Source organism: Entamoeba dispar, genomic scaffold, assembly GCF_000209125.1.
Source record: "Entamoeba dispar SAW760 scf_1105229459273 genomic scaffold, whole genome shotgun sequence".
NCBI lineage: Eukaryota > Evosea > Mastigamoebida > Endamoebidae > Entamoeba > Entamoeba dispar.
In genome coordinates this window covers 3,335-13,565 of record NW_001853610.1, presented here as the reverse complement: position 1 = coordinate 13,565, position 10,231 = coordinate 3,335, and the positions used below count along the sequence as shown (strand labels likewise).

General features: G+C 22.7%; 5 protein-coding genes across 5 annotated transcripts, besides 21 other annotated features; 1 reads left to right on the top strand and 4 right to left on the bottom strand.

The window, feature by feature from the left end:
* Positions 1 to 141: 141 nt before the first annotated feature.
* Positions 142 to 318: a microsatellite.
* Positions 319 to 614: 296 nt separating this feature from the next.
* Positions 615 to 640: a sequence feature (AT_rich).
* A 61-nt stretch (positions 641 to 701) lies between these two features.
* Positions 702 to 885: a microsatellite.
* A 64-nt stretch (positions 886 to 949) lies between these two features.
* Positions 950 to 1,042: a microsatellite.
* A 67-nt stretch (positions 1,043 to 1,109) lies between these two features.
* Positions 1,110 to 1,245: a microsatellite.
* A 119-nt stretch (positions 1,246 to 1,364) lies between these two features.
* Positions 1,365 to 1,535: a microsatellite.
* Positions 1,536 to 1,596: 61 nt separating this feature from the next.
* Positions 1,597 to 1,625: a sequence feature (AT_rich).
* Positions 1,626 to 1,688: 63 nt separating this feature from the next.
* Positions 1,689 to 1,733: a sequence feature (AT_rich).
* Positions 1,734 to 2,050: 317 nt separating this feature from the next.
* Positions 2,051 to 2,112: a sequence feature (AT_rich).
* Positions 2,113 to 2,196: 84 nt separating this feature from the next.
* Positions 2,197 to 2,229: a sequence feature (AT_rich).
* Positions 2,230 to 2,318: 89 nt separating this feature from the next.
* Positions 2,319 to 2,370: a sequence feature (AT_rich).
* An 89-nt stretch (positions 2,371 to 2,459) lies between these two features.
* Positions 2,460 to 2,488: a sequence feature (AT_rich).
* A 146-nt stretch (positions 2,489 to 2,634) lies between these two features.
* Positions 2,635 to 2,730: a microsatellite.
* Positions 2,731 to 2,798: 68 nt separating this feature from the next.
* On the top strand, positions 2,799 to 4,649 carry EDI_067460 (myosin heavy chain, clone, putative; the record flags this gene model as incomplete). Its single annotated transcript, XM_001735603.1, has 1 exon — positions 2,799 to 4,649. The coding sequence occupies one exon, from the start codon at positions 2,799 to 2,801 to the stop codon at positions 4,647 to 4,649; it is 1,851 nt and encodes a 616-aa protein (XP_001735655.1).
* Positions 2,920 to 2,990: a microsatellite.
* Positions 4,367 to 4,412: a sequence feature (AT_rich).
* A 77-nt stretch (positions 4,650 to 4,726) lies between the features above and the next one.
* On the bottom strand, positions 4,727 to 5,707 carry EDI_067450 (40S ribosomal protein S4, X isoform, putative; the record flags this gene model as incomplete). The annotated part of the gene is made up of 1 exon (XM_001735602.1): positions 4,727 to 5,707. The coding sequence occupies one exon, from the start codon at positions 5,705 to 5,707 to the stop codon at positions 4,727 to 4,729; it is 981 nt and encodes a 326-aa protein (XP_001735654.1).
* A 34-nt stretch (positions 5,708 to 5,741) lies between these two features.
* Positions 5,742 to 5,792: a microsatellite.
* Positions 5,793 to 5,833: 41 nt separating this feature from the next.
* EDI_067440 (serine/threonine protein phosphatase 2A regulatory subunit B', putative) lies at positions 5,834 to 6,872 on the bottom strand (the record flags this gene model as incomplete). The annotated part of the gene is made up of 2 exons (XM_001735601.1): positions 5,834 to 6,643; positions 6,705 to 6,872. The coding sequence occupies 2 exons, from the start codon at positions 6,870 to 6,872 to the stop codon at positions 5,834 to 5,836; spliced, it is 978 nt and encodes a 325-aa protein (XP_001735653.1).
* Positions 6,645 to 6,694: a sequence feature (AT_rich).
* A 150-nt stretch (positions 6,873 to 7,022) lies between the features above and the next one.
* EDI_067430 (uncharacterized protein) lies at positions 7,023 to 7,433 on the bottom strand (the record flags this gene model as incomplete). Its single annotated transcript, XM_001735600.1, has 2 exons — positions 7,023 to 7,308; positions 7,381 to 7,433. 2 exons carry the CDS (start codon positions 7,431 to 7,433, stop codon positions 7,023 to 7,025), a joined length of 339 nt encoding a protein of 112 aa, XP_001735652.1.
* Positions 7,434 to 7,496: 63 nt separating this feature from the next.
* On the bottom strand, positions 7,497 to 9,033 carry EDI_067420 (uncharacterized protein; the record flags this gene model as incomplete). Its single annotated transcript, XM_001735599.1, has 3 exons — positions 7,497 to 8,716; positions 8,791 to 8,914; positions 8,944 to 9,033. 3 exons carry the CDS (start codon positions 9,031 to 9,033, stop codon positions 7,497 to 7,499), a joined length of 1,434 nt encoding a protein of 477 aa, XP_001735651.1.
* Positions 8,718 to 8,754: a sequence feature (AT_rich).
* An 80-nt stretch (positions 9,034 to 9,113) lies between the features above and the next one.
* Positions 9,114 to 9,145: a sequence feature (AT_rich).
* Positions 9,146 to 9,667: 522 nt separating this feature from the next.
* Positions 9,668 to 9,695: a sequence feature (AT_rich).
* An 85-nt stretch (positions 9,696 to 9,780) lies between these two features.
* Positions 9,781 to 9,803: a sequence feature (AT_rich).
* Positions 9,804 to 10,231: the final 428 nt, after the last annotated feature.

The following is a 10,231-nucleotide window of genomic DNA, read 5'->3' as shown; positions in this document are numbered from 1 at the left end:
TTATTCAGTTAAATAAGATATTTAATTATATCAAATTATATTGAAATTCTAGTGTTATAATGTTGAATCTGCAATTTTACTTTTTAATGTTATAATTTAAAGTATTATTCTTTACAAATATTCTCATATGGTCTATAATTATTATTTTTTATTTATTTCGATATATTAATTCAATTTATTTTGTTTAAATTAAATATGAATTAATACATTATTTAAGATGATTCTGTATATTTGTTTTTTTTTTCATTAAATAATGTATTGCAAATTGTAATATTTATTTTATGAGTTTTAATTTATCTATTCAATTTTTATTTATTTTAATTCTACTCTATTTGTTTCTGAAAATAAAACAATGGATGTAATAAGTATTACAATGTATCTTAATATATATGGTCTGTATATTTTATTCATTTCTATGAATGGTCCTTTTTATATCTTTTATTCTCTTTTTTTCCAAATTTTTCATGATAAACCAATATTTCTATTATTATTAATTCTTTTATTGTAACAATGTAAATTATTTCTTTTACATTCTTTTTATTGTACTATTCTTATACTATTTTGTGAATTTGTTTACCTGTTTTCTAAAAATCATTTTTCTTCTACTTGATCACTTTATTATTATATTATTATTTATTTTGTTCTCTATAATTCTTTTTATATATTCTTCTGTCAATCATATAATGTATTCCTGTCACGAAAAAAGGAATTAAGAGAAAAAATGAAGTGAAGTGATGAAAAAGAAGGATTGAAAGAAAAGTGAAATTAGGAAATAGAAAAAGATGAAAAGATTAAAAGTAAGGTTGAGGATATAAAAGAAAGAAGATAAAAAGGAATAATTCAAAATGAGATAATAAAAGATGAAAAGAAGAATAAAATAAAGGATTCATTTTTTTATTATAGAAATTAGAAATATGAAATAAAAAAGTGTTTAATTTATTGATGCAAATTATTTAACATTATTTTATTTATGCAGATTATTTTATTCATTTTTTATTTTTATGATTTTTTATTTTTATATATTATTTATTCTCTTTTTTTTGGTTCTGATTAAATAATTGTAAATATAAATTCAAACGGCAATAATAAATAAATGAAACAAATATTTGAATAATAATACTTATTATCTCAATCGTAATAATATCGAGAATGAAAGAATGAATATAAATATTAGAAGTATCAATATAAATGATATAAATTAATAATAAATACAACACACATAGCAATAATAAGAATGTTAATAATCAACAAACAAACAATTAATTAAGATCATTTTTAGTTATTTTGAATAAATAAACAATATAAAACAATCTAATAAAAACTATAACATTTCCTTTTACTAATACTTTATTCAATCTCTTCCAATTTCCATTCTTATTCATTTTCATCATTTCTCTGATTTTGATATCATCTTTTCATTCATAATACAGTATTATTCTTATTTTTTTTTTCTAATAATAATCATATCTTATTATCATACTATTTCACCATTGTGATTTCTATATTTTCTTTTATTTTTGTTTTTTTTCTTGTTTATTCTCATAACAATATTGATTAAATACTCTAACTGAATTCTGATATCATCTTTATGATATCTAATTTTATTTTTTAATTTAAGTTTAATTGAGAGTGATTTTTTGATAACTGTGTTGATAATTAATGAAAAGATTATTATCTCATTGTTATTGTTTATAATAGTTATATAATTTATTCAATTTTAAATAAATTTATTTGTATAAACTATTGGTTTTATATGGCTATTATATATAATAGTGTTGAAATAAAATTAACATGAAATAATAAAGAAGAACAAAAATAACTTTTAAGAAATAAGTGAAATTATATTTGATTGTGTTATTAAAAATTATCTAGTCCTATTTATTATTTCAATTAATTTAACCATACTAAAAATGAACAATATTTAGATAATACTTTAAATACTTTTTAATAATAAAACAATTTTTGAAGAAAATGAAAAACAAAAAGGAGTTATACAAATCTATTGAAGATTTAAATATTCCAATTATTTAATTGGTTAATTCTACTATTCAATTTATAAAAAAATTTAAGACTATTATAAAAGAAATATTGATTATTATTTTAATTAATATTCATTACATTTTTTTGGTATTTGTATACAAAATATATTTTGAATAATAGTTCAAGAATAATGAATAGAACAAATAATAATACGTGATTTATAAAATATTATTTCAATAATATAAAAAACTACTAACAAAATGTTTAAAAAGAAAAGTGTATAACTCAAATTATCTTGTTCTTTTTGATAAACATTATTTCAATAAATGAATACTACGAATTTAATTATCAACAAATATGAATATTATTTAAAAATACTTTATATAATAACTTCTCACAATAAACAATAAACCAAAGTGTTATTACTTTTTGTTATAAAATTTTTCATAACTATAAGTATAATATGAATAAACTCTTAGATAAATATTAAATTACTATTTATATAAAAGCTAGTTCAGATACTTTGATTAAATCTAAGTACTAATTGAGTTTAGAAAAAGATAACATTTCTTTCATTTTTTATAAACATGAATTCTTTTTTTGAATAACTAAATTAGTAAAGCATCTTTGTAACAATTACTCAAGAAATTGTTAAGAATAAAAGAAAAGAAATTAGATAAAGGATAAGTTTAAATAGAAAATAAAAAGAACTCGAAGAAAAAAATAATAGAAAATTAAAGAAAAAAAAATGTTTTTACTTTCATTTTGTTTTTCATAAAAAAGAAAAAAGAAAAGAGATGAACTTAAAAAAATAACAAATGACTGAACAACATAGAAGTCGTTTCTCAGTAAAAAAACAAGAGGCAGTAAGAAAACATCGAGAAGAAACTGTAGACAGTGTTATTGATACTTATGCACAGTTAATAGAAAATATTGATCAAAAGAATGAAGAAAATAAAATAAAACAACCAAATAAGAAAAGGGATAATGAAAAAATAGAAAAGAAGAAATTAAGTGTTGATCCAAAAAGAATAGATTCAATCTTTGATAAACTTGAAGAGGTTAACGATAATAATAATGAACCTAATACTGAAAATGAATTAACTCCTCATGACTTTGAAACTAATATAGCTATGAGTTATCTTCAAAATGAATATGATGTCGATATTAACCATCCCCAACTTGAATTAACAAAAAGTAAAATAGAACCTAATACATTTAAAACTTCTTTAAAACGATTCTCTTATTGTCCTGTTCTTTTCAGTAACAATGATGAAAATATAAAAGAAATAAAAGAAGAATTTCAAGTTGGAGTTGACAATATCTTGGACTCTTATATTGACATTAATGACAATCAACCTCATCAAGAAGAAAAAGAGAGTCAACAAAATCCAACATTAACTGCTCCATCAATTCCTTCTCAAGATTTTGCTGAAGAAGAAAATTTGTATAATAGAGTAGAAACACCTTATTTAACTGAAGATAATAAAACAACTAAAAACAAATCATTTGAAGAAATGATTAATCATTATCCAATTGAATTACCAAATGAATCTAAGTCTTTAATACATAGTGATGATAAAAGTGATAATACAGAGAAAACAAAATTAGTATTAAATCCATCAGTAATAAAAACAAAAGAAGAATTAACCAACAAAAAAGACTCAAAAAATAACACTGAATTAGAACCAAACGAAAAACAAGAAAGTAAAATGGTTGATATTATTGTAAATTGGCACCCTAAAAAACCAAATAACGTATTTCAAACTGAATGGGAACAAGAGAAATATAACTTAAAAAGTTACAATCTCGAAGATACGATTAATGATAAAACTGTTGATGAAAATGAGTTGTCAAAATTGGAACTAAAACGATTTAATACTCAACCGATTGATGTAAGTTCAATTATTAGTCCGAAAAAAAGTGATGGAACAATAAACAATACACAAGAAATGATTGAAGATGAATTAGATAAAAAACATATTGAAAAATTAACAGAAGAAACAAAACGATTAACAACAACAACATCTAATGAAAAAGAAGAAGATTTTACAAAATACTTAATAAAATATCAAGGAAAACCATCTATTTTCCAAGGACGAAAAGGAAATGAAGATATTTCTGAAGTCAAAGAAGAATTTCAAGTAGGAATTGACAATATTTTAGATTCATATATTGACCTAAATAATAATACAACTCAACAAGAAGAAGAAAAATTAGAAGAATTAAACAATTTAGATCTTCAAAAAAGTTCTTCTGATAAAGAAGAAATAGAAAAATTAATAAGTCAAGAGGAAGAAAATGAAAAAGACAAAACAAGCAAAGAAAATGACAGTCTTCAAAAAAGTTCAGTTATTGATTTACATCTTCTTGGAAATGGAACTCCATTATTTATTAAAGTAAATTTAAATATTGATTTAAAAGAAAATATTGAAGAACAAGAAAAGAAAAGGACATTACTTCAATTAACAACAAATCAAATGAAAAAAGCTGTTGTTGAAAAATTAAAAAAAGAAAGTATTAAAAAATTAGAAAATTCAGGACTCGATAATGAAGAAATAAATAAAAAAGTAAATCTTTGTGTCCAAGTTGCTGAAAAAGAATGGGATGATGCTGTTGTGAAACTTGGTCAAAAAACTGCAATATTTTCATCTGTAAAGAAAAATTGAATGATTTTTTTATTTTTCTTTTTTTATTCAAAAAGGAAGAAAAACAAAAATAAAATAATAACAAAAAAGCAGTTAATTTATTTCTTACCAATTTTCTTGCCTGGAACAACTTTCTTGTTTCCTTTAGATTTCTTTGGTGCTGCTTGTTTCTTTGGATATTTCTTGTAAATCTTTTCAACTTGTTCTTCTTTCTTTTCTACAGCAGCTTTTGGTGTAACTTTCTTTTCAGTAGTGGTCTTTGATTTCTTTGATGCTTTTTGAATACCAGCCTTTTGCATCTTGTTCTTCTTAATAGTTTCATTGACTTGTTGTAATAATGGTTTCTTAATTCCTTTATCAAGTGGAAGATTAACAAGAGTTTCTGTTCCTTTACCAATAACAAAGACATTGTTTAATCTAGTAGTGAAGGTGTTTCCTTTAGCATCTTTAATGTGAACAATTTCAAATGATCCTGGATGAACTTCTCTTTTAACAATAACTCCAACACGACCCATACCATTACCACCAATCATCATAGCAGTATTTCCAATATCAAACTTAACAAAATCAACAATTTTTCCTGTTTCAAGATTAAGTTTGATTGTATCATTAGCTTGAAGTTCTGGATGTGGATATCTAATAGTTCTACCATCGTGAGTAACAATATATGGAATAGCACCAGTTCCAAGAACTCTCTTTTCAATTTTGCATAATTTAAATTTGGCTTGTTCAGCAGTTAATGGGACTAAACAAAATCTTCTTTTAGTGTTATACATTAATCTAAAGTTTTCTTTAGTTCTTGGGATAGAAAGAACATCCATAAATCCAACTGGATATCTGGTATCAGTTCTAATCTTTCCGTCAATTTTGATTGTTCTGTTCTTAACAATCATTGTAACTTCTCTTCCATTTAATGCATAATTTAATCTATTTCTCAAAATGAGAATAAGTGGAAGACATTCTTTCATTCCATGTGGTCCATGTGATGGTTTTGGTGCAAAAGTTCCTCCTAATTTAGAAAGCATCCAATGGTGTGGTGCGTTTAATCTCTTTAAGTGATGTCTTGGTCCTCTAGCCATTGTTCGCTTCTAATTATTCAGATGAAACCCTATATTTTAGTTTTTCTTTTTTTATTTTCTTTTTCTTTTTTTATTTTCCTTTTTTAAATAACAAAAATCTAAATATTAAATTTCTTCTTTTCTCCTTCAATTTAGTTGTGTATTTTCTTTTACTTCTTCTTCATGTTTTGGTGTTGAACCTTTAACTAATGGTTCATATAGTAAAACTTTTCCAAATAAAAAGTGTTGAACAATTGGATATTTGTCAAGACATTCTGCGTGATATTTTATGAACATTCCTTTATTAATTTTTTCCCAACTTTCAGCTGCAGAAATATTAAATAAATCAGGTGAACTTTCAAAAAATGGAGCACGATTTTTAACTTTATAAATATATGCAACACAATCAAAGTAGAAATTATCATGTTCATACAATGATACTAAACTTTTATCAAGAATTGAATCAGGTTTAAGATATGGATGATTTATTAATTGTGCCGATCCAAAAATAAATGGTAAAAATTGATAATCATCAATTCCCCATACACCATGTGATCCAGCTGGTTCAAGACGATATACATTTTGTAATTTTCTACAAAGATATAAATAATTTCTAAATACTTTAAGAATTATTGCTGGATATTCTTCTTCATTAATTACTTTTAATTGAACTAGAAGAACTATCCAACAAAAGAAATGAAGTTCATGACCACTTCCATAATCAATTCTAACTGGTGATCCAAATGAATCCATTAAATATCCATGAAATTCAGATATGAATGGATATAATTCTTCTGGTAAAATAGCTTTATGAAATTCAACACTATAATCTTCAACTCTTTTGTGCCATGTTCTAAAACTAATATTTCCATATCTACTCTTTTCTAAATTTACTGGTGGAATTTCATCTATAAATTTATTTAATTGTTCAATTTGTTTAAGAATAACTTCAATTTTCTATTTAATAAATATTTGTTACTTAAACAATTATAACATTATATAAAAAAAGAAAACAAACTGGTGTTACTTTAATTTTTGGTGAATCAAATGACATTTTTTTAATACTATCATTTAATAAATGAAGTGTTTGAAATACTCTATTGTAAGCAATACTTGATTCCCAAAATGGAACATCAGTAGGTAATTTAATTCTCTTAATAGGAATTTGATCTTCTATAATTGTCATTTCACTTTTAATGATTTAAAGTTTGTTTTTCTTTTTTTTTCTTTTTTTGTTATTTAAATATCATAAAATATGAAAGAACACTTATTTTCACTTAAAAATAAACCAAATTGTTCAATTCAGAATTATAACCTTTATAAATTTAGTCAGTATTTACTTTTTATTTGATTTTGTATTTTTCTTTAGTGTTTGAACTAATTTTGTTGATCCTTTCATATTTTTAGCTTCATTCTTCTTGTTAATAGCTTTAATAATTTCGGTCTTATGAAATTCAAGCATTTTCCGTTCATCTTTTTGAAGACTCTTATCTTTAAGTTTATCATTAACAACTTTTAACTCTTTTTCTAATAATTCATTTGCAGAAACAAAACAAATGAGAACAAAAAGGGTTAATAATATGGCTTTCATTTTTTTATGGAGATGAAATGGAAATAGAGTTCTTTGTTCAAATACTTAGTCCAAATAATCATTATTTTCTTATCATTGTTATTTTATGGTACAAATTAATAACTCGTTCAATGGCAAATCAGGTATTAATATTCTTCCAAAAAATATTTTCTTCATTGAATGACATAAAGAATAAATAATAGTTATATAAAACATAAATTATGAAACAAATGAAAAATGTTATTTCTTGGAAAATTTTTTAAAGGCATCAACAATTGAACTTTTTCTTGATTTTTTATGACTTGGAGTTGTTGGATTAGATCTTGATAATACTGGAAATAGTTGTTGTGATTTTACTTGAGGTTGTTGTTTTATTTCATGTGTATCTTCACAACAATTTGTAAGAATTCGTAATTGACTTTGTGAACTAGAACTTGTTTTTGATGTAGACCTATCTCTTGTTGGTGAATAAGATTCACTTTTAACTGATTCTGTAAAGACTGATTCAATTCTAGTTGGAAGCATTCCATTAAGTTGTTTGAGTTGAATAAGTTTTGCCTTAAGACCTTTATTGTTTTTCCTTTTTATATATAATTCATCAAATTTATATTCATGTTGGCATTTCAATGTTGTTAGTTCTTTTCTTTTTTCTTCAAGTTCATGCAATTGTGTTAATAATGTTTTAGTATTAAGGATTATTGTTTGATCAAATTGATAATATGATTGTTTTGTGTCAAATGATATATTTTCAATTAATTCAGGAAGATGAATTATTTTACCTAATTCATGTTTCATTTGAGTAGGTAATGATATTGATATTGGACAATAATATATTTGAAGAAGTGAAATAATCTTTTGTTCAATTTCATCATCCTCTGTAAATGATAATTGAGATAATGATTTACTTTCCATTACAGAAAAACTATCATATAAAGTGTTAATAAATAATTCTTCATAAAGACAAGATGCAATGACATTTAAAAATGGTTGTTTATTTGTATGAAATGAGATTAAAATTTCTGCAATAAATCCAACTTTATCCCATTCTTCACTACTGAGATCTGAATCAAAGTCTTTACCTAATTCACAACGTTCTTTTAATGAATATGAAATAAGTAAAAAGAGAATATCTCTAAATATATATTTAATATTAGATTCTTGTGATTTAGAATGAAGATATTGATATAATGAATCAATAATTGGTTTAATTGGTTTAAGTAAATTAATTTTATCTATCATTGTTTGTTTAATTGTTTGAAAACATTCTGTAAGAAGTGATATAGTTTCACAACAACTTTCTGTAGAAATATCATATGTCATTATAACTTGTGTATTAAATTTTTTCTTTGAATACAATAAATTCATTACAATTTTTTGTACTTCATTTGTAAATTGGATAGTATTTTTTTCTAATACTACCCTTAGTACACTGAGAAATATATTATCAAATTGAACATCATCTATTATTTGTTAATTTATTTTTTTATTAGTTTTAAAACAATTTCATTAGAATTACTAAACAATTTAAACAAACAACCAAATTCAAAATCGTAATCATAACACCACCAAATAAATTCATTTGTCCATTCTTTTGCATTACAATAAGATACAATCATCTCAATATTCTTTTCATGATTAATATCAATAGGGTTGAAAATCTAATTGATAAATTTCATTTTATCTATACTTTAAGGAAAGTACAAACAGTATTGCATATTGCTGTTAATAATGGCCCTCTTTTTAATAATATTTTACTTAGAGCAGTTTGGTGTTGCATGAAGACAATTCCATTTTTAAGTTAATAACCAAAACAAGATAATACAAATTTCATCTCTAATTCCTTCTTTATTTAATTCCTTAAATTGTATTAAAAATAAAAATAAATTTATGGTGTTTTACAACAGAGTAATAAGAACTCTCAACATCTTTCTCGTGTTATTGAAAGTTATTATATCAAAGAATATTGAATTAATCTTATGTATTTATTATTATACTGGTTTTAATTGATAATAAAAATGAACTCCTCAAATATTTTTGAATTAAACTTTTCAAGAAGAAATTAATTTCTGTTTATCAATAACTCAATGAAATATTATTATTGTTTTGTTCAACCAACCAAATAAAAAAAAACAATGAGATGTTATTGATAAAAGTATAAAGTTTTTCTTTATGAAGTTGAGTTCTTTTTTAAAAGTTAACCTCTTCTTGAATCTTTTATTCTTTTTCTATAGGAACAATGTTTATTTAATACTTCTTTTTAGGGTGTTAGATTTTAATAAATTAGTTAATCAAATTATGTAAATCGTTATTATCAAATAATCTTTAACTATCTTTTAATAAATTGTTGAATGAATTGTATTAAATATACCTTTGAGGGCATATTTTCATTTATTTAATACTTTTCAACATTCATTTATATAATAAAATTAAATATTATAAGAGTAAAACATTCTTTCTATCTTTTTAATGGTTTGAACAATAATTTTTCTCCTTCAATTTCTTTTTCCTTTTCATAAGATTGGTGATTTATTTTTATATTAATTTTTTGACTTTTCTTTCGATTTTGTTTTTTAGAAAAAATATTTTGGTATTTTTCTTCTTTGGATAACAAATAATATTCGTTAATAAAGTGATGAGAGACTCTCTCTTTCTGATTGTGAATATCAAATTGTTAGATACAACGGTTTTTATAAATCCATAGAGAAATAAAAGAGATGTTTTGTTATAAATAATTACAATTTATTATTCATGAAAATTTCGAGTTAATAATTGTTTGTATTTATAAAATAAAATGATAAGATAATACAGAGAAGTAATACTGTCTTTAGAGTAGACCAAACTTTATTGAAGATAAAAAACTAAGATATATCAATATGGTTTTTGAGTAAAAAGTTTGTGAGGTTAATAAATTTTTGTTTCTTGTTTTTATTATAGAATTCTATTTTTTAAAATATTAGTTATGTATCATTAGAACT